This window comes from Salmo salar, chromosome 06 (genome assembly GCF_965601325.2).
Source record: "Salmo salar chromosome 06, fSalSal1, whole genome shotgun sequence".
In the NCBI taxonomy this organism is placed as follows: domain Eukaryota; kingdom Metazoa; phylum Chordata; class Actinopteri; order Salmoniformes; family Salmonidae; genus Salmo; species Salmo salar.
In genome coordinates, this window is record NC_138296.1 from 48,039,077 (window position 1) to 48,066,969 (window position 27,893).

Here is a 27,893-nt window from a genome sequence, read left to right on the forward strand (position 1 = left end):
AGGGATCAAAAAGAGATGTAGGTTGAAAATGTTTTATTCACCCAAATGTAACATCCCTTGGTTGCCAGCAAGTATTCAAAAGTATGAAACAGAATGGGGTGAGAACACCTCCTAAAATAAAATCTTGTTCTTTTCAAACCAATAATACAATAAAGCACCTCTAATTCAGTGTTTTTGTTAAATACTTTTCTGTTGCTGATATTGGACACTTGGAAAGTGCTTGACAAAGCATAACAGTAGTGTGAGGACACAATCACAGTACTTGTAGTGGCATTTAATACATTTAAAACTTTTTAACATTATGAAAATGCTGTGATATTTGATGCAGCTTTAACAGTTGTTGTTTTCCAGTATGATACCGGTGATAAGGCATTCAATTTCAACTTGTTACAAATAAAAGTCCACAACTGTATCATTAACACAATATTGTTGGCCCTGGGCCTGAGTAGATAATATTTCCAGGTACTTTAAACTAGTCTATTTCCTGAATATCATTGTACCATGTCATGCAGTCACATCCCCTGAGAACCACAGATAGCTGTGTGGGTAACTAAGGCTTTACTAAAGGCACTATCCAACTCCTTCACTGCCAGTTAATGGCAACTTGTGTTCGATAGGCTTTAGACAGGAGCAAACCTTTTTGGTTCCCTTTTGTTCTCAACCAGGCTCCCCTGTCTTACCCTTTTTACTTGGGTATACACTCACCGGTCAATTTAAGGTACACCACCCCGTTCATTAAAATGGCTCACTCGTTACAGACAGTGAGTCTTGTGGCCGAGGCTTGCTATATAAAGCAGGCAGACGGGCATCGAGCCATTCAGTTACTGTTTGTTTGAACGTTAGAATGGGCAACGAGTGTCCTAACTGACTTTGAGCGTGGCATGATCGTCGGTGCCAGGCTCGCCGGATCCTGTATCTCAAACGTCCACCCTCCTGAGCTTTTCACACACAACGGGGTCTAGGGTTTACCGAGAACAGTGCCACAAATTAAAAAAAACATCCAGTCAGCAGCAGTCCTGTGGGCAAAAACAGCTTGTTGATGAGAGGGGTCAAAGGAGAATTGCATGAATCGTGCAAGCTAACAGTTGGGCCACAAACAGACAAATAACGCTGCAGTACAACAGTGGTGTGCAGAACGGCATCTCGGAACGCACAACTTGTTGATCCTTGTCACGAATGGGCTATTGCAGCAGACAACATACCGGGTTCCACTCCTATTAGCTAAAAACAAGTGACTCCAGTGGGCATGTCATCACCAACACTGGACAATTGAGGACTGGAAAAACATTGCCTAGTCTGCTGAATCCCAGTTCCTGTTGCGTCATGCTCATGTCAGAGTCAGAACTTGGCATCCATGGACCCATCCTGCCTGGTACAGGCGGTTTTAGTTGGTGTACTGGTGTGGGGAATGTTTTTCCTGGCACACGTTAGGTCCCTTGATACCAATTGAGCAACAAAGGTTTCCGACACCTTGTAGAATCCATGCCCAGAAGAGTTTGTGTTGTTCTGGAGGCAAAGGGGGGTCTGAGCCTGTATTAGATGTATACCTAATAAACTGTCCAGTGAGTGATGACTTCAAGGAACCTAGGCCCAACCTCTCAACATATAGGCACTGGAAAACCGGAACGGCAATGTGCCCTCATTGCGGTAAGGGCCCGGTCTTGTGTCTTTTGGCTGAAGGCCTTAGGCTAGCCCTTCTTCCTTGTCACCTTTAGTGTTTTATTTACTGTATTTCTTTGGAAGGCTGACAGGGACCTCCCAACAGTTATTTTGCTCCTGAGACCGGTTTTCCCTTTGTTTTTCCATGATGCTCACAAGATTCTTGCATGATCATATTTGTGCTACATATCCTTTCCAGCAAATAAACTATCAGAGCAGATTAAACCGATTTAGGAAGAACATCCTCTTGCATCTTTTCAGTTCCCTCTTTATTGTGAGAAATTCTTGAAACTTTACAGCCATCCCCTTGTCAATCAACTCCAAACTACACACCCAAATAATTTTTTACTTTTTTCTGTCCTTCTGTTTCTTGTGGGGCTTGCGGTTATGCTCACTGGCTGAACCGTTCCGTGTAGCAAGCAGGACCTGTCCATCATTGCCAAATTGGAGGGTGTAGTCAGTGGCAGGCAAGGGTCTTCCTTGCTCATCCCGCAGACGGGAAAAAACCTCCTGGTACAGACCACTGAGCCGCTGCTTCATTTCCCGGACGGAGCGAAGGTTCTCTGCCTTTTCCTTCAACAGGCGGGCCTTGTGGCGGCATAATCCTTCTACCCCCTCTTCAAGCCCAAACAGGACATCAAGCTTGCGCCGGCGGCAGTTCTGAGCGGCCATCTTGTTTTTCCCCCGCCTGCGAATGTCTCGGATCAGGTTGAGCTGGGCCTCACTGAGACAATGCTTGGTCAGAAGTTCGTTGAACTCTTCCACGGGCAGGTTGACGATGAGATCGTTGGAGAAGGGGATCTTCATGGTGCGAGCCCGGCGCTCATCACGGCCCCAAAGCTTATCGGAAATGTCATGCTCATAGGGTTTGCTGTAACGCGACTTTGGTAGCTTGAGGGATTTTCCCTGCCTGGGAGAGGTGGCCCTAGGCTGGTTGTAGGTATGGTCGTGGCCCACTTGTTCCAACCAAGGGAGGTTGTTGAAACGTCCAGGCTTCTGGTAGCTTGTGCTGCACATCTTGCTGACTTCTGGGGAGTAGCCTCCCACAGCACCCTCCTCTCGCTCCACAATAACCTCCATGTCAGAGCTGTAGCCCACAGCCCCTTCTTCAGAAAACACAGAAGAGTCAGACGATGAAGAGGACGAAGAAGAGGAATAGGATGCCTCTGAGCCGCTAGGGGATGCAGGGCTGTGGCTGAAGTTCAGAGAAAGTCCAGAGTCAGAGTCTAGCTCCTCCTCAAGTTGGGAGGCCTGTGTTGGGTTGAAGCCTTCCTCCAAAGCCAGGTCCAGGAAGCTAAGCTCATCCAGCAAGGCATCATCCAAGAGGGAGCCGAGTGGTCTAGGCAGGACTGGTTCCTCCAGAAAGAGACTTGACTGAATGGAAGGCATGGGGTTGCCAACTGTGCCATTGAGTGCCAAAGGAAGGGCACTATCTGTCAGGTCAGATGGGCCAAAGGTCAAGTTAAGGTCAATGTCAGGTCCGCTGGAGGACTGACTGAGCAGGGCTAGCTGGAGTGGGGCGTCCAGGGGAACACTGCCCCCGAAGCTGGGGTTGAAGGGGTAACTATCCTGGCTGCTTCTGGGCAGGATTGCCTGCTGAAGGCTGACATCCTGGTGAATGGGGTCCATCAAGCTGGAACTCTGAATAGATCCAGATTGCATTACATCTCTGCCAAGGTCCATATCCTTCCAAAATAGTACAAGAAGTTAGATTAGATTTTCTTTTGAATTACTTGCAGGGCAAGGGTATTTCAAAGTTTATACACTTTTCAACATTTTAAATAAATTATGAAGGGGATAAAATCAGAAACCTCTTAGGACTTACTTCTGGCTCCATTATGGCGAGAATATCATGCCACTGCTGCTCCAAGTCCAGAGAGGGATCCTCATGGGATGACAGGGGGGACAGAAGAAGCTCTCGGACAGGGGTTGGGTCCTCTCCGCTGGCTTCCCTCAGATCTATGCCAACTGGGTCTGACGGCTAAAAACAGAAACATCACAATGGTCATCCAATGGTCAACAAACCTATCAATTGTCATCTCTTACCCTAGTACCATCAAATAAAACAACTGTACTGTACCTCTGTCTCCTCTTCAAACGGGAAGGTGTCTTCCAAGAGTTGTAGACATTCCTGGAAGGACATTGAGGACTGAGCTTCCAAGCTGGCAAACTGATGGAGAAGAGAACAGGAGTAAGCAGAGAGCTACCTGGATGTTCTGGATGGTGACAATGGTTCCTTTCTTCTGAGCTGAACTGACACAGATGGTGGAGAGATGGTGGAGATGATTAGGCTTTTACAAAGCATGTTATGGCAAGAGGGTAAACTAAACAGAACAGCGTGGCTTTATCTGAATAATTTTGTAGTGTGGTATCGAATGTCAATTTCATTTCACTATACTGTATTTCTCCTTAGGTCAAGCAATCTCATGCTCCAGCTATACACCACTGAGGAGTGCAAATGCCTTTGTAATGATATGTGGCTGCCCCTGTTCCCAAAATTAGGTATAGCGAATTAGCAAGGGTTTCAGGTCTCTTCTAACCCATAGGAGTGCAAGAGATTGGGGTTAGAAACTGCCCTATAAAAGGGAAGGTTTCTGGGTTATGTTCTTATTTTACACACTTGGGAAGACTGTTTCCTATCTCCACCTCATCTACCCCAAACACCCTATCCTGCTTCACGACGCACAGCCAGGATATTAAACCCATATTTTGTTTCAAGCAACCAGAGTGTTACGCTTTCTCAAAGTGCACCTGTCAGGGCCTCTCACTCGGTCTGTGAGTTGAGGCGGAAAGTTTCCAGTGTTTGGGGAAAGCGGCTCCTATTCCATCTTGAATGCCGGTCTTGCCATGTCTAACATTTCAGCATGTGCGTTTATAACATAATTGAACCAGGATGTCCAAGTGTACAGGTATATATGCCATATGGACATTTATAGTGGCAAGAAAAAGTTTGTGAACCCTTTGGAAATACCTGGATTTCTGCATAAATTTGTCATAAAATTTGATCTGATCTTCATCTAGGTCACAACAATAGACAAACACAGTCTGCTTAAACTAATAACAACCACACAATTATAGGTTTTCATGTCTTTATTTAACAAAACGTGGAAACATTCACAGTGCCGTGTGGGAAAAAATTATGTGAACCCTTGGATTTAATAACTGGTTGACCCTCCTTTGGCAGCAATAACCTCAACCAAATGTTTTCTGTAGTTGCGTATCAGACCTGCACAACGATCAGGAGGAATTTTGGACCATTCCTCTTTACAAAACTGCTTCAGTTCAGCAATATTCTTGGGATGTCTGGCGTGAACTGCTCTCTTGAGGTCATGCCACAGCATCTCAATCGGGTTGAGGTCAGGACTCTGACTGGGCCACTCCAGAAGGTGTATTTTCTTCTGTTGAAGCCATTCTGTTGTTGATTTACTTATGTGTTTTGGGTCGTTGTCCTGTTGCATCACCCAACTTCTGTTGAGCTTCAATTGGTGGACAGATAGCCTAACATTCTTCTGCAAAATGTCTTGATAAACTTGGGAATTCATTTTTCCGTTGATGATAGCAAGCTGTCCAGGCCCTGAGGCAGCAAAGCAGCCCCAAACCATGATGCTCCCTCCACCATGCTTTACAGTTGTGATGAGGTTTTCATATTGGTGTGCTGTGCCTTTTTTTTCCACACATAGTGTTGTTTGTTCCTTCCAAACAACTCAACTGCAGTTTCATCTGTCCACAGAATATTTTTGCCAGTAGCGCTGTGGAACATCCAGGTGCACTTTTGCAAACTTCAGACGTGCAGCAATGTTTTTTTTGGACAGCAGTGGCTTCTTCCCTGGTGTCCTCCCATGAGCATCATTCTAGTTTAGTGTTTTACGTATCGTAGACTTGTCAACAGAGATGTTAGCATGTTCCAGAGATTTCTTGTCCTAGCTGACACTAGGATTCTTCTTAACCTCATTGAGCATTCTGCGCTGTGCTCTTGCTGTCATCTTTACAGGACGGCCACTCTTAGGCAGAGTAGCAACAGTGCTGAACTTTCTCCATTTATAGACCAATTTGTCTTACCGTGGACTGATGAACATCAAGGCTTTTAGAGATACTTTTGTAACCCTTTCCAGCTTTATACAAGTCAACAATTCTTAATCTTAGGACTTCTGAGATCTCTTTTGTTCGAGTCATGGTTCACATCAGGCAATGCTTCTTGTCAATAGCAAACTGAAATTTTGTGAGTGTTTTTTATAGGGCAAGGCAGCTCTAGCCAAAATCTCCAATCTCGTCTCATTGATTGGACTCCATGTTAGCTGACTCCTGACTCCAATTAGCTTTTAGGGAAGTCATTAGCCTAGAGGTTCACATACTTTTTCCAACCTACACTGTGAATGTTTTAAATGATGTATTCAATATAGACAAGAAAAATACAATTAGTTGTGTGTTATTCGTTTAGGTACACTGTTTGTCTATTGTTCTGACTTAGATGAAGATCAGATCAAATTTGATGACCAATTTATGCAGAAATCCAGGTAATTCCAAAGGGTTCACATACTTTTTATTGCCACTGTAAGTAAGCCTCAGGACTGAGTCCCACCTGATCAGATAAATCCTGTGCAAGTTCTCTATTCGCACGGTCGTAAGAGCGTCCACCATCCCTCCAGATTTCGCTCCAGGTGTCCCCAACCAGCTCCTCCTCCTCTCCCTCCTCAGGCCACTGATGGCGTCCACGATCAGAGTGATCCTGCCAAAGCGTATCTGTATCCTGTGAACACACAATAATAATTGAAATGTTAGGCGTAGCATTGTTATCTGCACCTCCTTATTAAGCATAATAACTGACATTCAATCATCCATACAATGCCCTATGTATCCTTGTATGTTTGATTTAAGTTATCGCTGTACTATTTTTAGATGGGACACATGCCAGGGACAAAAAGAGGGGATCGGAGCCACCTTGCGTTTTATCTACTATAGTTTTAATTTTTCCATGAAGGCCCATACATTAGTAGACATTGCATACAAACAGTGAGATGGCTATGAATAGACTTAACCTTTTCCTTAAGTTGGAACTTAGTGATACCAACTGCTCCAGTCATGTCCTGAAAACCAGTTCTAAATTTGCAGCTGATCCTCTCGCCCTCCGCTGAAAGGGACAACTGGAGTTCGGCATGTTGCCCTTTTGTGATGCCTCGATTCTACCTTACAGTACAGCGACCTGAGTGAAACTGACTAACTGTCTTTGGCCTGTCCTTGGCTTTGACACTTTGACTGATTTGGAACATTCTGATCTTGTGACCCCTTGAACCGTATTTGACAACATGTTTGATGTCTGACCAGGGGTTGGAAACGAAATTATATACTACACATTAGGAATATTTTGGTAACAGAAAATAACATTTTTAACCGGTTCTCAAGGTTAGAAAATAACGGTTCTGTTCCTGAAGAATAGAGATCACTTTGGTTCCTGGTTCTGTTTCCCTTCCTCAAAATGTTTTTCTCTGGTTTTCTGTTCTGTTCCCTGAACCGGTTCCAATCCCTGCTTCTGACCATTCCCTGAGGCCTGTGGTCCTGCTACTCTGGCATCACTCTTATGGGTTTGGGACAATGTGTACTTGAATGTGACTGGAAGGGATTGCACAGCATGTTTTCCTCAAGCATAAGCACAACATGAGAAGTGTTAGGTAAGGGGGGTGTGAGGCCAAAGGCAGCAGCTCTGGACAGATTTGGGCAGTGGATTGGGTCCATGGGGCTATGTGTAGAGGGCTCTGGGTATAGGGCTATACATATACATGCACCTGTCTGAAGAGGTCATATACTACTAGCCTAAGTCAGTAAACAAGCGTTGCGAAATCAAAGGTATAACTGTATGCTAGAATGATGCCAACTCGTGTTACAAAACAAACAAGCTGTGGTCACAGGGCCAATGCTCTGATTGTAACAGAACTACAAAGCTCTCTGAGTGCTATTTGAGCTCTGAGTCCAAGTTTCCAAGACAAACATCTGTGGTTTACAGCAGAGCTGGTGAGTCAATACTGATGTTGTCAGTTTGCCACCTTCCACAATATTGACATGTCACAATATTACTGCCCTGAGATGCTCAGTCAAATGAACTTGGCAGCATTTGTGTTTCATTGAGCAAGTCAAGGTAATAGAGCAGAGATTAGTTGTAATAGAACTGAATAACAAGTCTTGGAAGTTAAGACAAATTATAGCACATGGCCTTAGGAGAGGTCCTTGGCCCCCCTCTGTAGGAATGCACAGAGAGAGGGGAGGGCAACGGGTTCACAGAGCACTATCCCAGAGGAAGCGTTGTTGACTTTTCTCCTCTCACATAATACTGTAGGACTGGTGATGTCTGGCACGTTAGACATGTCCAGCCTAGCCCTGTAACAAGACCAACACCTATAAGAGGGGGAGATGTGGTGGCATTCCCCAGACAGTACCACATATTGCTGCCATAATATGACGCAGCCCAGCTGTCTCGGTAGGGTTGCTGCTTCACTGATGAGTTCGTCTGGGTGAAGATCGTTATCAGGGACGCTTAGATCCTTGGAAGGAACGAAGAGTATCGGTATGGGTGAATCGTTACATCACGATTGCAGCACCTAACTTGGTCTCAGATGCTCAGTTCAATATCACTTACTGGAATCTTGGTTGACCCAGAAAGCATAACCATCTATGGTAGGAAAAGCCTCAAGAATATATATTTTTAACTATGTTCCAAAACAAAATATTTGTCAACAGGACTGCATCCATGGGGGGGGGGTTGGTGGGAAAACATGAGGCATGTACATTTTAAACTGAGTACCAGTTAGCAATGCAAAAAAAACATGCCAACCTGTCCAGAAATAGCCAACCCGGGCTACACGTCCAGTCTGGACTGCGTACTTGGTCAACTGTGACAGTGGACAGGCCAAATGCCACCACTTTCTCTGCCCGGAGAGTGACAGCTGATTTGGGAGGCTAAAACTAAAGCCTCCAGTGTCTGTGGATGTCTGCAGTCATCGTGGCTGAGACTGGGTACGCAGTCCAATAACCCGAAAGACCAAAAGCCAGGAGATGACAATGACAAGCGGAGGACTAAAACAAAACATTTCCCAATCCAAAACAAGCTCATTATGGAGTGTTGATGAGTCTAATGAAGGGTGCATACTCAGGCATGTTGCCAAGCAGATATATGTTTAGACCCTGAAGTGACTGAAAACTCCCTACACTCCCAAAGTGACTAATATTGTACCTCAGTGCTAAATGAAAGTGATTTGGGAATTCCCCTTCAAAGTCTAGGTTGGAGCAGAAAAAGCTGTCCCCTGTGTTTGCAATATTCAACAAATGGAGAGTAAATGAATAAATACATGTTTTAACTGTAATATTTTAGGTATCTTCAGATACATTTATTTCCATAGTAAAATCAAGTATTATTGTGATTGCACTTCTAAATATGATTGGTGTACAAATACAATTGTCCTACATGGAATGTGTGTACTCTTACAGTTTATTCCTACACCAAATCTGCTGGGATGTGATGGGCATCGAAAGCTGTATGTATGGGGCAAGACTGAACAGCCAGTGGCTAAAGTGGGACACATTTCTAGTCACACACCCGTCTCTGGCCTACTTTCCCCTGGCAGAGTAGCCGGGGCCCGGCCAGCGTGCCCCTCACAGTTAGTGGAACATGTCAACAAGCAGCTCTCCCTCAGCTGTCGGAAAAACAAGGGGATGTCCAGCCAAGCTTTTGGCATGCTGCTGCAGTAACTCCCCGTGATTCTGTCATTCAATGCCCAACACTGTTGCTCAATGAGTGTTTTGGGTGCCAAAACACAGGCTCGAACAAAAGTGAGCACATGCTAAAACATAATGATGGGGTTGTGACTTGGGTTAATTGTAATTTTTTACAGTTACTGAAATGTAACTGTTGCAATACAGATGGATATCCACACTTATCAAAAATAGACTGGATAAAACAAGACTGTTGATGTTTTTCCTGTCTTTAAAGTGATTTATGTCGTGTTTTCAAGTTCAGCAAGTCCTCAGAGAGGAAATATTGACTACTAATGACCTAAATGGTTTGCCTCGTCATGATACTTCTGCTATTGAAATCTGAAGAGGGCAGCCCACCAAACACCATGCCAAATATACAATCCCTAGGAACTTTTTTACTATAATAAAACAAATGTTAGAACAGGAAAAAAATGTCACTTTAAGGCCTTCCCACCCTGTACGTCGGATTCAGTCTTTTACGATTATTACATGTCACACTGTGAGATGTTAACCAAATCAGATTGTATGATTTGCTTCAGTTTTGTCGTCACATTTCTGCGATTGGCTTGAGAGGTTTACGTCAGCCAACGTAGGCTAGGCCAACCGCAGCGGTGTATTTGATCAGCACATGTGCCGGCACCAGCAGTGCAAACCTCTTTCTACGCTTCTGCACGAGTGAAGTGAAAGTATGTGTCTACTAGTTGTTTTCACATACAAACTTTGTCAGAATCAAATATGCGTCCCAAAAAGAACATGGTCACTGTGGTAAAACATTTATTTTGAGTTGCGATTTTTGTGCATTTATCAAAATCCATTTAGGTAGCCTGATTTTCTGATGTCATGTAAAAGATGAAAGATTATTAGAGAAATCGTTCTTCTTCCAAAGCATGTAAACGTTTAAATCAAACTATTATATTCATCTGACACTTCAATCATATTATTGTGCGCGTACTCCGTGCCGGCTGTGTTCCTATTGGTCAGTCACTGGGATTGGCTCGTAACACCAGCCACACTACACGATAAAGGCTTGACACTTTGTCAGAGCCCACGATCGTACATAGTGGAACTTCATCGGCAGACCTAGACCCTGTCGCGACAACAACCGGATGTTCCGGTTTTCAGGGGAAATGGAAAGAGCCTGTGACGAGACTTCCTCTTTTAGACGTTAACAAGGCTACACTCCATCTTAACAACTCCTCCACATTTACTAGATCAGTGCAGAAGGGAACCTCCCCCCGACATCTTTTTCCCCCCTTCTCGTCAAGATGTAGGGGATCTAATTTCAGGCATGTCTTTTACGCCTGCTAAGTTATGTTGGTCACAATGAATAAGCCAAGACGTCTGACAATCGTTGACGACCTAAGAATTTGCGCACGACGTGGACATTTTGTCTGAGACGGCAAAATTGTGGCGTAAGACGGCTAAAATCGTACAGTCTGCAGGCCTTGAGGATTTGTTATCAGCCACTTATTCTGAAAAATAACCTACACTTCATTCTTGACTTGCAATCTTAGATGCATTCCCTAATGCTGTATATTAAGGGAGTTATAAATAGTAAATATCTTGCCTCGTGTGCGTCGCAATCTCTTAGTTATGCAGGTTTGAAATTAACAGCATGACACAGCAAATACAACCAGGAAGCTTTCGCTTGCTTGAATCCGAGGAGGGTGGGAATCCCCACTCTGTTTACTGAAAGGCTGTTTTCATACAAGGGTGTTCTTCTCTCCCAGTTAAGCCTCTTTTTATAGTGATCTCAGCCTCCGGTAAATCCTGCCCTTGATCCCTAGTGATATATGACCGGTGTATCACTTGCCTACCGTAAATCAACAGTTTGATAGTTGCCTAATTGAACACATTTCTCCAGTGGCAGAGTCTTGGACTGATTTGCAGTAATGTAGTTCACTATTGTGTATTAATTTGTTTAAGGCACTGCATTGTATTTGAACATTGAATAAGCTCTGACACAGCCAATTCTCTTGAACACCACTCTATGCTGCCACTGGTCTTACTGACAGAGTGTAGAAGAGTTCACCATAGTTTACCTCTTCATAGAGATCCTCATCCTTATCCTCCTCCTCATGGCTTCTTCTTAGAAGGGGCGCCATGGTGTCCAGATTGTCCTCTCTGATTGGCCCGTAATCCGACTCCAGCGACCCCGCCACCACGCTTGACCTCATGACCGACCCCACCTGGACACCCGCATGAACCTCCAACCCACCTGCACCTCCCTCCAGGGGGGCTGGCTGGCCAGGAGCCCCCACCACCAGGGCATCAGGTTCACGCCGCACCAGCCAGGTTTCTAGCTCCGAGCTGGGCACCCGGAGGCGGTCCAGGGAGCGGACCCAGCCTAGAAGCCTCCGGGCTGTGAAGAAGCCGTCCAGGTCTACACTCTTGGGGTGGAGGTTGTGGAACTGGGTCTGGGTGAGGGCCGAGGTGGGGCCCAGGATCATCTCGTGCGAGGGGGGAAAGTAAGGGCCCACATCTACCCTGATGCCAACCAGGCTAAGCAGGATGGCTACTTGGATCAAGCCCTCTGTAAAATATTTCTTCAGACACACCATGTCTTGTCTTCAGAGTTTACAGGGTGAGTGCAAGAAATGAGGGAAAGGGAATGGAGACGCGGTGGGTGGAAAAATGCCAAGTGTAAGCCTCAGAAGACTTATTGTCTGTTGATGGGTTATCTATAGCTTCAAGTCAATGTAATAAAGAGGCAAAATAAAGCTATTTTGGATACACTAAAATAGACACTATGGTGAGATAAAAAAAGTGATGTATCCTCTCCTCTTCACTCTTCCAAATATCGTTAAATCCTATACGGACAAACACAACATGAAAGAATAAAGTTAGATAATACAATTAATTGATTAGTTATTTCAAAAGAATATCACATTGAAAAGACCATTCATAAAATAAAAAGTAGTGAATCCAACGTAATTGATGAAATAGCAGAGGAAAAGGCTGCTGAATTCAACACCATGCTAATAGATCAGGGTCGCTTAGGGCCTAAGGCCACTAGGGGGCCCATAACCCAAAAATAACATGTTTTTTGATTGGTAGTTAGTCTAGCCTGCAATCTAGACTTGTAGTAATCATGGCCGAATACTGACTGGGCACGTGGGCCCTGACCTCCATGGGGCCCACAATGATTTTGTTAGTCATTCTCACTCAGAAATTATATTAATATGCCTAAGTCGTTACAAACTGTGTAGAATTGCATGAATGTGCTTTAAAACTGCAGAAATTTCTCTCCACCCCATGGCAAAATGTGTAGAATTGCAGGAAATTTGCTATAAAACAGATTTTTTTTCTATGCTCCATGGCAAAATGTGTAGAGTTGCGGGAAATTAACTTAAAAACAAATAAATGTATCTCCACTGTCAAGAGGGGGGCCACTAAAATGTTTTGAGCGAGGTGGGGGGCCACCCAACCAAATCTTGCTTCGGTGCCCCAAAAGGCTTAAGTGTGCCCTATATATGATTATTGTATACTTAAGAGTATGACCCAAAGCGAATTTAAAAATATATATTCCTAAAGATAACAAACAGGGGAGTGTTCTTGTTATCAACAGATACCAGATAAATCTCCAGATACTTCACTTCCACGTACTTCCTTCTATTCGTTCTAGAAGTTGTTTGGTACAGTAGTTAGCGCCAGGGCGGGTACTAGACAGACAGTGGTGAATGTTACACCACATTATGTGAATCACACTGTTACCCGGGAAATAACAAGCATATTCTGCCAATCAATGAATAACTTGACAACGCAATACTTCGGTAACTGTAGGCAACTGTTTGTAATGTATTACGCCATGTAAATAAACTGGTGACCAGTGGTATTCTGCTAGATGTTTTTAATAGGCATGTCTATTGCAGTTGTTCCTGCATGAAACATCATGTCTTATGAGGCGACCGTTCAACCAAAGATGGTTTAAATGACTGAATTTGAACCTGTCTGACAGGATGAGCGTTGATAATTTAACCTGTAGGCTTCTTCATCAAAGGGCACTGAACGACCCCTCGAAATCATTAGAAGTTCATTTGAAAATATCTGGAATTATGTATGAACGTCAAGGATCTGAAAACCGTTGACAGTAATTGTTCACCCTCATGCTTCAGAAATGTTCCACTTTTATTGGCAAATAGAAATGGGTCGAGCAACTGAATATCCCATGTAAAACTTATGAACTGTACCATAAACTCCACTTCATCTCAATGTAAGGTATACAATGTGTATAGCCTGTTTACATATTTACTTACAGTAATAACACCCATATTAGGCCTACATAACTGCCAAATAACACAAACAAGTGTCGATAATGTTAGTTTCCTGTTTTGACTCTCTTACCGGACTATGGAGACAGAAGTCAAAAATGGGCACATCAGTGGAAACGCAGCAAGCCCAATCCTTTTGGAAGATTTTGTATTCTGACTCTAAATCAGAGAGGGAAGCATTTTAAACCCTGCTCAGCTCACGGAGCAGTTTGCTGTCCCCTCCCTACATGACGTAAAGGCTACCATTTCACTTTTCTGTTCTTCTATAACTTCGCGGCGTCAAAAACCATACCCCGTATATAGGCTATACCGCCAGTCTATATCAACCCTGCCAAATCAACTGAAGACGCACACACACAGCCACACCGTACGCAGGCTCCAAAGTAGAATATCCTACTGTCTGTCTGTCAGTCCATCCCAATGTGCATTGCTGCCATCTGCCGTGCTAGAATGAACTAGAACAGAAAGACATCCACGCTGGCTAATCCAGACGAGCCTCGCAACATGGTTTGAATAACATATATTTTTTTAAATAAAGTAGGCTATCACTTGTAACAAGAGTAGTTCATTTATGACATATTCTATACACATGAGATTAAAGATACTACTGATAGGATGTATATGCATAATGTCCCATAATTCACTACTTGGCCATATGAAGTGGGTGGTCATCGAAACCTTAGCGGTGTTCATTTTGGAGTAACGCGTAAAAACACCACTATAAGAAACTGACGCCATTGTGGTTCCTAGAGAACAAGGACCTAACATCATTCACCAATTGGAGGGAGCCAACATGGCCGAATGAGGGGCTTGGTTTTGCGGAGCCTCTAGGCCAGCAGAGGATCCGCCCACCCATGAGTCAGAGGATTTTGCGAAGTCTACTAGAATGACAGCTCAAACCTGTCCACGTCAACACCAGAGAACCACTATGGAGATCGCGTCTTTGGTAAGCAATCGGTAGGGATATGGAGCTTTTATATATATTTCTAAACGAGTATTACCTTGCAAATGCATGATTAGGCCTCGTTGGCCATTGCTTGAATAGCGTTCATTGTAGCCATTTGCTGCGTAAAATGTTGTATTCGGTATTTCTGCATCATGCCCAGCCTAAGTGATTTTTTTTGAGGTCTCTGACTGGCTGGATCTAATATTTTCAGGTACGATAGCAGACATTAGGAGGTATTGTATTCTGCGTGACTATCGTTGTAATCTGAATGTATTTGAGTGTAGCGTACTGAAATTCCACTACCAGCAGCAACATGTGTTGCACTTTTCCTCGTCAATGAGCAATTGCTGTTGTACAAACTCGAACAGTTGCCAAATTATCCCAGAGAGAGGGGCATACTGTCTAAAAAGCTACCCCGTGTCACATATCTGAGATTATAACCTACTTTGTTATGATTTACACTTAAATGAATGGCATGAGTTGTCGGCTATCCGTTATACTTTTATTATAACTGTGACATCAGCCTGCCCAAGCATTGAAGGGTGAACAGTGAATATATTGTGTGCCACGTCTACGATATTTGGTTTCAACCGGAGGAGCTGCGTTCCGCAGCATTTTACGCTTACCAAAAACTTGATTCCACAGGTGGGTTTTTCAACTAAATATGCATAGAATAATTTTACACTTTTGAACTAAACTCTAGACAGATGATCATTGCACTAAGATAAATTGTTTGTGTTAGTTTTTTTTTTTTTTTTTACTGTAATTTAAACTTAGACTAAATCAAGCAGCGCTGGACAAGGCCGCTATAACTTTTCGTTGATTAACCAACCTGCCGTAACTGACCCTCGGCCTCAAAATACCTCTCTCTATATACATACATATATATAAAACAATTACTGATATAATTTTATCTGATGTATTGCTCAATGTAAATTGGCAGTGTTTTCTGTTAATAGGCAGAGTCATTATGGCTGCACAGTACAGTGTCAGGATGTGGACATAAGTTATGCACTCTTGATATTGATATTCACTGTGCTTAATGCATAAGACAATGTTGCACAAAGGACCATAGGACTGGTTACCTGCACCTCATTGAACTTTTCAAGGAATTAGTTCCACTTATGGACTGTTTCTAATTGGCACAGACATCTGGATGACTGGTTTGCACTTTCCTCCAATTCATCTCAATTCAAGGTCTAAAGTCCTGAATGTGATGTTCCTGGCCCAAGTTCTGTGATACACTTAGGCTCTGAGTCTGTGGTAGTCAGTGCATAACAGAACTTTGGCCTGGTTCAACCAAGCCACCGTGGGATGGAAAGTACTGAAGGATCTGGAACCATCGACATCTACACTCACATCTCTTTCTGATATTGTCATATTCCTCCATGTTTTTGAATAACGTGACTAGATTTTATTGTCATCACCAATATCATCTTCATCATCACTGTTCTATTAATAACGGTTAGGAACGTGTTCAGTATGCCTAGGTCCTATGGAAATGCAAATTGTCCTTTATTCTAGTCAACGTGTTGGTCATACTGTCTTTCAGGAACCCTCGCTGTACACGGTGAAAGCGGTCTTCATTCTGGATAACGATGGCAATAGACTTCTATCAAAGGTATGCTAATAACAGTTGTCCAATAGCGACCCACATTGGCTGTTGTTGTGGAGTCAAGACATTGTGAGAACTTCCCCAAATATCTGCCCCAAATGAGCACTGTTGTAGATGGTGTATTTACCATAACTAATGCATCTGTCTTTGATGCGTTTTAGTACTACGACACAGAGCTCTACCCCTCCATGAAGGAGCAGAAGAACTTTGAAAAGAACGTTTTCAACAAGACACACAAAGCTGACAGTAAGTTTTGCCCAGGAGACTATTGAAGTAGATGGTTGAGCTTGAGGCCTGATATTCTATTCCATGTTATAGTTTTAATGAACCAATAAGATTACAAAAATAAAGCTTATAACAATGTGGTGAGAGAGTTGAGATGTGCACCGTCAGTGAAATCAGTATCAACAGTATCATAATGTAAATCAATGCATATGTGTACCAGTCTTCTTTGGCTTCACGTTAATAGAAAACTGTGTAAATAATGATTTAGTCAGGACCTGTTGTTCACACGCCTTTTGTGTATCCTCCACCATAGAAAAACAAGAGACAGTGTTAGCTGTATAGCATTAGCCTGCGGCTCAACCCTCATTGGTCAGTTTGTCTAAACATGAGAAACAGTATTGGTTCCTCAGGGTTCTTCAGTCCTCCCAAGCTCACGTTACATCGAACAAAAGGGGAGGGAACCAGTTCAGCGACAGACAGCTCTCTCACTCTTTTGTTCCAATGAAATTCACAGCAGTCATCCGAGACCCCGGGGTCCACCTGCCCCTAAGGAGGATGCCCACTCTCTATCTCTAAATCCCTCCTTCCTCTCAATCCCTTCTTCCCCACACACACAGGAGTTGAGCGTTTTTATATGACAAAACTCACATTTAAATTGGAAGACAACCATAAAACCTCTCACTTGGGTATATCTGTAAATGTGAATAAGGTGTGGATGTGCTTTAATGTATACTTGGTGGCTTGATCTCTCTTTCTCTCTCTTCTCTCCTCCCCCCAAGCAGATGAGATTGCCTTTGTGGAGGGGATGACGATCGTGTATAAGTGCAGCATCGACCTATTCTTCTACGTGGTGGGCAGTGCACAGGAGAATGAGGTAGGTAATGTGATGCAGAGGGAGTACAAGGCTAGACTGGTGCTTCAAAGACTATACGTTATGGCCCGGATCCTTTTTTTGCACAAATCGTCCATTGACATCAATGCATAACTCACACAGTCTGAGTTAAGCGCTCACATATCAATTTAGAATTCGGATCTCAGAAAGCAACATGTAATTTGTAGTAGCGGTGCATGGGTAAAATCACTGGGGAAGCCAACCTATGTGTTGTGAAAATTGCATTGTTTTGTCTTTAACCTGTTAATTAATATGCCTTGCGATCATGATATAAGAAGACACAGTGGCAGAATAAATTCAACCACACCTTTTTGTTTTATCACACAACCGGAGAGCGCCCTCTGTCCCGTGAAGTCCACAAAGCGCTGCTTTCACTATTCCAGCACCATTTCAACTTCAACCTTTCATCATCATCAAATCTCCTCTGATTTGTCTAATACGGTGACAACTAAAAGATACCAAAAACAATTTAATCCAGTCAACGTAAGCTAAATAAGTTGTGCCTGTCCATGGTCTGATTTCTGTGTGTGCGTGCGTGCATACGCATTCGTGCAAGTAGGAAATCATGTTGACTCACCCTACTTGTAGTGAAACGCCAATACCATCCTCCTCTCTCATGTTGACGAAATGGTCAATCCCTCTGTCATACAGTACACGCTTTTATTTTTTGTTGTCCCAGACTACCGGGCTAAAATGATTGCTAGCTAGCCTAACTTCCTTTCATGGGCAAGGTTAGCAATTTAGAACACCTACTCATTCAAGGGTTTTTCTTTATTTTGACTATTTAATAGTCAAGACATCAAAACTATGAAATAACACATATGGAATCATGTAGTAACCAGAAAAGTGTTAAACTAATCAAAATATATTTGATATTTGATATTTTTCAAATAGCCACCCTTTGCCTTGATGACAGCTTTGCACACTCTTGCCATTCTCTCAACCAGCTTCACCTCAAATGCTTTTCTGACAGTCTTAAAGGAGTTCCCACATATGCTAAGCAGTTGTTGGCTGCTTTTCCTTCACTCTGCGGTCTACTTCATCCCAAACCATCTCAATTTGGTTGAGGTCAGGGGATTGTGGAGGCCAGGTCATCTGATGCAGCACTCCATCACTCTCCTTCTTGGTAAAATCGCCTTTACACAGCCTGGAGGTGTGTTGGGTCATTGTCCTGTTGAAAAACAAATGATAGTCCTACTAAGCCCAAACCAGATGGGATGGCGTATCACTGCAAAATGCTGTGGTAGCCATGCTGGATAAGATTGGCTTGAATTCTAAATAAATCGAAGACAGTGTCACCAGCAAAGCACCCCCACACCATTACACCTTCTCCTCCATGCTTTACGGTGGGAACCACACATGCTGAGATCATCTGTTCAGCCACACCGCGTCTCACAAAGAAACGGCGGTTGGAACCAAAAATCTCCAATTTGTACTCCAGACCAAAGGACACATTTCCACTGTTCTAATGTCCATTGCTTGTGTTTCTTGACCCAAGCAAGTCTCTTCTTCTTATTGGTGTCCTTTAGTAGTGATTTCTTTGCAGCAATTTGACCATGAAGGCCAGATTCACACAGTCTCCTCTGAACAGTTGATGTTGAGATGTGTCTGTTACTTGAACTCTGTGAAGCATTTATTTGGGCTGCAATTTCTGAGGCTGGTAGCTCTGATGAACTTATCCTATGCAGCAGAGGTAACTCTGGGTCTTCCGTTCCTGTGGCGGTCCTCATAAGAGCCGGTTTCATCATAGCGCTTAATGGTTTTTGCGACTGCACTTGAAGTTCTTGAAATTTTCCTTATTGACTGACCTTCATGTTTTAAAGTAATTATGGACTGTTGTTTCTCTTTGCTTATTTGAGCTGTTCTTGCCATAATATGGACTTGGTCTTTTACCAAATAGGGCTATCTTCTGTATACCCCCCTACCTTGTCACAACACAACTGATTGGCTCAAAGGCATTAAGGAAATACATTCCACAAATTAAGTTTTAAGAAGGCACACCTGTTAATTGAAATGCATTCCAGGTGACTACCTCATGAAGCTGGTTGAGAGAATGCCAAGAGTGTGCAAAGTTGTCATCAAGGCAAAGGGGGGCTATTTTAACAATCTCAAATATAACATTTTGATTTGTTGAACACTTTTTGGGTTACTACATGATTCCATGTGTTATTTCATAGTTTTGATGTCTTCACTATTTTTCTAGAATGTAGAAAATAGTAAAAATAAAGAAAAACCTTTGAATGAGTAGGTGTTCTAAAACTTTTGACCTGTAGCGTATTTTGAACTTCCATCCTCTCAGGCCAAGAGCACAACAATATATAAATTAATGGTTGGATCAGAATCGCCATGGCCAGTACAGAAAATAAATTACAACCACAAGTCCAAATCCCTATTTCCATCCATGGCTAATTTAAGAATGTGCCAATTTGAGCTAGCCAGCTAACCACCGGAAGACAACAATACAATGAGATGTTTCTGTCAATGACATATGCTTTTATTGCAATTTGATAGGAGTGATACCAAAATCCAAACTGGCTTCCTTTGACACTTTTTTTTTGTTGGTGCGCCAGGATCATTCACAGTTGAGCTCGCTCAGTTTAGCTCAACGCTGATTGGCAAATTTTGTATACTTTTTTTAATCGAGGGAGGCCAAATGCTCGTTGGCTTCACTTGCATTCAGTGCTACGGGCGGCAACAATGTCATACTCGTTTGGACCAGACAGTATCAGATAGATGGCCTACACGTAGAGGAACAGAGGGGCGCTGTTTTGCTCGCTCGGATGCCTTCTCCGCTGAGATACATTCAGCCTCTTTTGCAAATTGAAGGAAAATTATGAAACACAGAGAGACGAAAGATAAATTATTGTATGTAAAAAAAAAATAAAAAAAAAATCTAATTGAGAGGGGGGGCTGGCTTCCTTTGGCATCCATGAATACACGCCACTGGTCATTTGTCGGCATGACGTCATCATTGGAGACCCTATATATTGCAAATGCCCATGAGAATAAATGACTGATAATTAGATTTTCTTCAGCACTTCTTGTTGCTATGTACGTTGCTAGCGAAAGACCAGTCCCTTTATGGCAAATTGGCATTTATATTCGACAAGCAGTGTGATTCAACCACACCTGACTTTTCGCTCTCTCTCCCTCTCTCTCTGTCCCTTTCCCACAACCTTTCTCTGTTTACTTCGCCTGGCTTCAATCTATACTTCTCAATTCTCTTGTTTTCCTTTCATCCTCCCCTCATCCACTGCCCTGCTCTCTCTTCCTATAGCTCATGCTCATGGCTGTACTGAACTGTCTGTTTGAGTCCCTCAGTCAAATCCTAAGGTAAGTCTTGTCTATGTTGAAGTAACCTCCCTTTTAAAGTGTGAGGATGTCGGTCACCTTTAGGGGCTAACGATTGTAGAAACATTGAGGAGAAAAATGTAACAAAGTCAACAGCAATGCAAGAAACAATTATTCAAAATTGTTTTGTTAATTATTAGAGAACATCTCTTGTAAATTAAAAAAAAAAAACATGTTAACCTTTATTTAACTAGGCAAGTCAGTTAAGAACAAATTCTTATTTACAATGACGACCTAGGAACAGTGGGTTAACTGCCTTGTTCAGGGACAGAACGACAGATTCTTACCTTGTCAGCTCGGGGATTCGTTCTAGCAACCTTTCGGTTACTGCTCTAGCCACTAGGCTACCTGCCGCCCCAAATATGGGGACAGGTCAACAAAATTAGAAAGAAGTTAATTTCTGATTTGAGTAGCTCTGGTGTAATTGTTTCCTTCATGCATTCAAAATATGGGGAACCGTATCAGTTGAAGGCCGCACACTAAGTTAGTGATCGTTTATCTTGGGTTTATATATATGATGGGATGACAGGAACACACCCTTAGCCTCTCAGCGAAGGGGAACGGCTTGGCAGGGGCTGGTGCCGTTACCATAGTAACCAATGCAGTAGCAATGCAGGGAGGGAGAGGGAGTGAGTGAATCTATTTGCTTCCTCTCTCCACTCCTTTTCATGCAGTTTTCTCCTGTTTTTTTTTTCAAATGCCAACTGTTCGGTATCATTTCAAACCTTGATAACTGGTGCTACAGGAAGTTAATTTAAGTCAGTGTTTGAAATGTACAGAATAGCCTGAGGTGTTATGAGCCCTACATTTCTGGTCCACAAGGCAATCATATGAGACCCAATCACAGGGTTCATCCCTATTGGCTCACACATACTAACTACAATTCAAGTCGGTCAATGAAGTTTTCTTACTCACAGGAAAAATGTGGAGAGAAGGTGTCTATTGGACAACATGGACGGAGTCTTCTTGGTAGTGGATGAAATTATTGACGGGGGGTAACGTATAGATTGCATTTGGATTACTGTTACATTGCTGTTTGGGTTGATAATTGGATTCGTTCCGACATTTCTTGATTTCTTGTTTTGAAAGAAAAAAAAAAAACGGGTTATTTGTGTCCTTGTTTGACATTTTACTACATTGTTAGGCGCTAGAGTAACACTGCACCCGCTATAACGTCTGCTAAATTGTGTATGCGACCAATAAACTTTGATTTGAGGTATCATTCAAGGGATGGAGATGGGAGTTACTGGTACACTATCTTGTGTTCTCTTCATGACTGACCTTACCGTTGTGTTACCAGGGTGATCTTGGAAAGCGACCCCCAGCAGGTCATCCAGAAGGTCAATTACAGGGTAAGACGGCTACAGTCACTGACTGTCTCTACTGTATGGATTAATACATGGATTCTGATATGGGGACAATACTTGAAGACACAGATGACTATAGGAAATGGTGATTCTTTTCAGACCGACAGATGTAGGGATTGTGTCTAGTGGATTGTTGTTGAATCTGATAACCTGTATGTTTGAGGAAAATTTAATGAACTTATTTGATGTCACAACACCAAATGCCAGTCTTCAGCCCCCCCCCACCATCCCCTCAGCACCCAAGTCTATCTTCCTCTTTCATGTGTCCTCTCTCCCCCGACCCCACCCTCACATTGTCAGCTGGATGGTTCAGAGCAAGCCTACGGCTTCGACCTCTTTGATTACATCGTTGGTAACATTGATGGACAGACGGACAGAAGCCAGTGTGCATAGCAACAGACTGCCCCTACAACCAGAGATGACGGGTGAGGGATAGCGGGTGAGGGATAGCGGGTGAGGGATAGCGGGTGAGGGCTAGAGGGTGAGGGATATCCAGTGCAGGTAACTGCGTGGTGAGAGAGCATATCACTTTAGGTTCTGATAACCTCCAGATAACCACCTCACAACGTTGGAACAACTGTCCACTAAGTCTGTCTTGCTGTGGTTTGTCAGTGGTTAGCCTGAGGTTGCCCAGAGTGTTTCAAGGAGTCCGTATGGGGTTGTAGGAAATACCATAGGTGTTGGTACACTAAGAGCAGCAGGGCCCTTTGTTGTACTCCCTTGCACAATGCATGCCTTGTGTGAAGCAGCCATTTTGATTGGATTGTGGTGGTCACTGACATATTTACCAGTGTCCGAGTGAATTTACATTCGCAATGCAAGGCATCAAATTGCTGTTTTAAGGGCATTATGTTATCTTAAACAGTTGTTGCTTGCTTTATGCGTTTGACTCTGTACACACACAGCCCCTAATGGTGTGTGTGCTTGATTGCTATGACGTCATGTCCCCTCTTTTACTGTATCTATTCCAGGCGGATGAGAACCCACTGTCAGAGCAGAGCGTGGCTCAGGTGAGGTCATACACGCGCACCCACACACAAAGCAATGTCACCCTGCATGTATAGTATGATCATCTTTTCTATTGATAGAACTTTAGCCGTTTAATTTCAGCTCACACCTGATGACATAACCTTCTGTTCTACTGTCATATACAGTACATTAATTGCATATAAACTATAACATGATTCTTATCAGGGTTGGGGTCAGTCCCGTTTGAATTCTAGTCAATTCAGGAAGTACACCAAAATTCAAATTCCAATTATCTTCAATGCTTTGAAATGGAATTTGGTTTACTTTCTGAATTGACTGGAATTTAAATGTAATTGGCCCCAACCCTGATTCTTATCTTTCCAGTTACCAATTTTCGTAATTTCTATACTAAATGCTCTGTAGAATAAAGCCACAGTAAACAATATATGGATAATTGTCTCCCAGTGTTGTTCAATTTTAAAATGATCAAATATTACTACTCATAATACCTGGTTGATTTAAATGATAGGGTACAGTTATATGACATGCCATCAATACTACAATAGGTTTTACGTTTGACTAAAGTCACTGCATTCAGTCATAGATTCATCCATTTGAATCATGTATTCTTTATGAATGCCAAACACACTGCATTCATACAGAATGCTTTCAATATCATTTAGGAGAATTGCCAGCTTTGCCAGCGTGTACTAACCTGCATCTGAATTTGATGCCATGCTCACACCTGCATAGTCAATGATGGAATGGCTCACATTGCATGATCAGCATGGCTGCTGAATTGCTCTTACCTTCATGCAATGTTCTGCCTGTTACTTCCTCTTTCCTTCTTCTCCTAACCCTTTGGTTTAACCCTCACAGCACATTACGGACAAATTGGCTATGACCTCCAATGTAAGTCCTCTCACTCCTCACCCTCCGACGTGGAACATTTTGAGTCTCCTGGGGCTTGTTCAGAAGACCAGAATGTCCAGAATGTTGCAGATATAATAATATATATTTTTAAATGTAACGTTTATTTGACTAGGGCAAGTCGGTTAAGAACAAATTCTTATTTACAATGACGGCCTAGGAACAGTGGGTTAACTGCCTTGTTCAGGGGCAGAATGACAGATTTTTACCTTGTCAGCTCGGGGATTCGATCCAGCAACCTTTTAGTTACTGGCCCAATGCTGCCGGCCCTGATAGATAGATAGATAGATAGATAGATAGATAGATAGATAGATAGATAGATAGATAGATAGATAGATAGATAGATAGATAGATAGATAGATAGATAGATAGATAGATAGATAGATAGATAGATATGAAGTATATAGAATGGACACATCATGACTGTTCTATACTGGTCATCTCTATGTGTGACTTTCAGACTGCCCTGTACTCCTGAGTCAGACCCTGCTTGCAAGGAAGGGTTCATATCCAAAGCGATTAATTAACTATTTGCCTTGTGACAGTTTCTCTCCCAAGTTGGAACCAAACTTTAAATGACAATACCTTGAAAAGCCTCTGAGACATGAAATTGTCATGGTGCCTATAAAAAAAAAAAATTGGACCTTGACAATAAACCTAAAACACTGAACTTAACAGTAAACTACTAGACGTAGACACTAAACACTAGACACAAGTTCATAATTTTACCTGGGTTCCTTGCGCCCCCTGGTGCATAGTTTTATGCTATGCATCTCTGTTTCAACAGCCCCCCAAAAATCTGTTTTTCTTGTGGAATTTCATTTTAGCAGGGAGAGTGACGATTATAAATCACCGAGGCCGTTACCGATCAGGTCGTTACGGATCTTAAATAGAATTTAATTGTGTTTCTAAGCTAGGTGAAAATGCATTTAAGTCTGCTCAGAGAAGCTGACTCACTTTTTTGTGTGTCTACTACACGAAATACACAAGTTTGATGTTACACTTACGAAGTTTATGGAGCTCATATTTCATGTAAAATATGAACGTGTGAGGAGTTCCATTCAAATTCACATGAATACAATAGTGACACCTATTGGTTGACTTGTGTCACAATTATCAATAAATATAACACTAACTACTACAGTATACTATAATAGGCTACTATTATTGGTCTGTGATAACGTTGTTTCTCCACACTCAATCTGAAAAGGTGTTTTCTGTTTTTTTTCTCTCCAGATAATGCAGTCTGCCAAAGAACAAATAAAGTGGTCAATACTCAAATGATCTACACTGCCTGTCCGAAGGTCAAATGTCTTACAGTAATGGACACTACGAATTTATGTGTAAATATTAAGGGGTGTATTTAACGTTTATGCTTAAATAGGCTATATTTCTAGTAATTAGTGGCAAATACAGCGTTTTTCCTATTACGGCAAGATGACATTTGTATTTATTATATTGGAAATAATCTGTTTTAATTTATTTGATTTGCAATAAAAATCTGAAGAATTATGCTAGATTATAGCATATGATTTTGTTTATTTCCCTTAACCCACACAAAATACTCTGTAAAGAATGTTTTAACCAAACCAAGAGAACAGAATTTTGTTTTAATATGCGCAGGCCTACACAACTAGGGAAACTGTTGCTTAGGCTTCAATGATTAGGGAGTTATGTTACAGTGTTATACTACATTTTAAAGCTTTGTAGGTTTAACAGAAAAAAGGCAATAGCCTGTGTATTGTTACAGTAGTTCAGTTTCTAGTTGAAAGTCAGGTTACCCCATGTTCATTTTAGAATGATTGTGTTGATAATAAAACGAAGTTGGCATAGCTAGGTAGGCGTATGTTTTTTTCTAAAGCACTGAGAACACCATTAAGACCATAAGAATAAAATATATTTTGTTACTAGCCTGTGATGGACAAATAAACTATTTGAATATTTCCTCATTTTAACGCCAAATAGGAAGATAGGCTAATAATTGTTCGTTTTGTTGATTTATATTGCCATCTGTTTTCTAATTTGAGTCTGCCTGTTGTCAAGCTAATTAAACAATATTTTTTTGTATTTTGTGTTGTCAAAATGTCTCTTGTTCCATATTTATCATATCTAATTTGACACAATGTTTTTTCTTGTTTCCTCGAAAAGGCTTCCTGTGAGCAGTGAAGGCTGTAGCCCAGTGTCTTTTGAAATGAATATTTTGAATGGTAATCTTAGTTGTTAATATTCATGAGACATGGGATGTGGTGTCTGTTTTGATTGGACGTCAGTGTCTGACGTCAACATCCCCGCCTTCATATCAAGAGCCAATGAAGCGTTTCAGATGTTAAATCTCAAAATGTGATTGGATGTGTCTGGTGCAGGGTGGAGCTTTCTGTATTCCATATCATTCTGTGTTAAATATCGTTTTAATTGTTCAATGTAGGTTGTAATTAGGGAAATTCAGCATAGACAATGAAGATGTGAATGTTATAGTATATGTAAAGACATTGAATAGCATACAAAGCTGCTTGTAGGCCTATTTTACATTGCGATGCTTTAGATTTAAGAATTTGTAGAACTAGTTCGCTATTATATAATTGGAAAACATTATTATTATAGGTTTAAGAATTATTTCGATTCTGAAATGATAATGTTTAACGAATTTGATGGCAAGAGGGCATATAGGTCTCTTAAAATGAACACTTGGTCCAAATGTACAAGGAGCACCTGCAACTTTCATATAAGGATGGAGGAAAAGGAAACGGATTATATTTATTTAGCCTACACATCTAAAAATCGAATTAACCCTCTAAATGCAATTTTACTGCCATTCGTGTTTAGCCTATTTTCGTTTGAAAATAATATGCACAATTGCATTATAAATAAAAAATGGTATTATAGGCTACATACGCTTCAAAACGCTTGTCAGTCTGGCGTTTTATAATGTATCTATATGAATATAAATGTGTAATAGTGAAGACAAATGCAACATGTTCACTTCACAGGGTCTGTAAGCTATAAATTCTGTTAGGCTACAGTGGTCCATTCATTAGTTTTAACGACAACAAAAACGAATGAATCTTTATTGAACGCATGCAATTGCCAGCTCATAATTATAATCGGCCTGATGATAAAACCTGTCTGCGTACACTGCCCACCAAGGATTCGTTTCCCCAACCTTGGCATTGCTCCCATCTAGTGGCGTATCACCGCCTTGCAGCATTTCATGTGGAGTAATTTCCTCTCTCCCCACTGAAAAGTCACTGATAGGGATATCATTCACACAATATTGGGATTGACAATCTACCATGACATTTAATCTCATAACCAAACCCAATCAAATAGTTGGGAATATTACCAGAATATTTCCATCTCGTCGTGGATCGCCTAGTACTAGTGCCTTGTAGTAAGGTAGGCTTATACTTATAGCCTATCACGTTTTGTTCATTACCATTAGGCTTGTTACAATTTCCATAAACATAGGCTAATAATAATTGAAAAACCATATAGGCCTAGGTTATTTCAGAACCTTTTATAGTCCAATAATAGGCTTATTGTAATCTGTATTTATCTACAAAGATTGAAACATTTTTATAGCATCGTTCACTTTTCCTCTGTACCGTAGCCAAAGCTTTTATTTCGAATCAAATCAAATGTTATTTGTCACATGCTTCGTAAACAACAGACGTAGACTAACAGTGAAATGCTTACCTACAGGTCCTTTCTCAAAACAATTTAAGATAAAGAAACAAAAAAAAATACAAAATAAAATACAAATATTGACACGGGAATAAATACACAGTGAGTAACAAATCATTTTAAAGAGTCAAAATCACATGGCTATATACAGGGAGTACCAGTACAGAGCCGATGTGCAGGGGTACGAGGTAATTGAGGTAGCTATGTACATATAGGTAAGAGTAAAGTGACTAGGCAACAGATA

At 41.9% G+C, this 27,893-nt stretch overlaps 2 protein-coding genes across 10 annotated transcripts; one reads left to right on the forward strand and one right to left on the reverse strand.

The window, feature by feature from the left end:
• Positions 1-18: 18 nt before the first annotated feature.
• Positions 19-14,021, reverse strand: LOC106607482 (endoplasmic reticulum membrane sensor NFE2L1). Its single transcript, XM_014204474.3, has 6 exons — positions 13,747-14,021; positions 11,445-12,212; positions 6,239-6,406; positions 3,740-3,829; positions 3,485-3,640; positions 19-3,345 (listed from the first exon to the last, which is right to left on the reverse strand). The coding sequence occupies exons 2-6, from the start codon at positions 11,961-11,963 to the stop codon at positions 2,005-2,007; spliced, it is 2,274 nt and encodes a 757-aa protein (XP_014059949.1). The 5' UTR covers positions 11,964-12,212; positions 13,747-14,021; the 3' UTR covers positions 19-2,004.
• On the forward strand, positions 13,977-26,035 carry LOC106607483 (coatomer subunit zeta-1). 9 transcript variants are annotated; one of them, XM_014204475.3, is made up of 11 exons: positions 13,977-14,180; positions 14,424-14,619; positions 16,172-16,240; positions 16,396-16,480; positions 17,239-17,333; positions 20,629-20,684; positions 21,620-21,697; positions 22,003-22,054; positions 23,041-23,079; positions 23,918-23,950; positions 25,205-26,035. In XM_014204475.3, the coding sequence occupies exons 2-11, from the start codon at positions 14,560-14,562 to the stop codon at positions 25,250-25,252; spliced, it is 615 nt and encodes a 204-aa protein (XP_014059950.1). In that variant the 5' UTR covers positions 13,977-14,180; positions 14,424-14,559; the 3' UTR covers positions 25,253-26,035. The 9 variants fall into 9 exon arrangements, 4 of the variants coding, with proteins under 4 accessions (XP_014059950.1, XP_014059952.1, XP_014059951.1 ...); XR_001329205.3 differs by lacking the exon at positions 13,977-14,180 and adding an exon at positions 22,370-22,494 and having other exon boundaries at positions 14,496-14,619; XR_006770247.2 differs by lacking the exons at positions 13,977-14,180; positions 23,918-23,950 and adding an exon at positions 22,370-22,494 and having other exon boundaries at positions 14,496-14,619.
• The last annotated feature ends 1,858 nt before the right edge of the window (positions 26,036-27,893 follow it).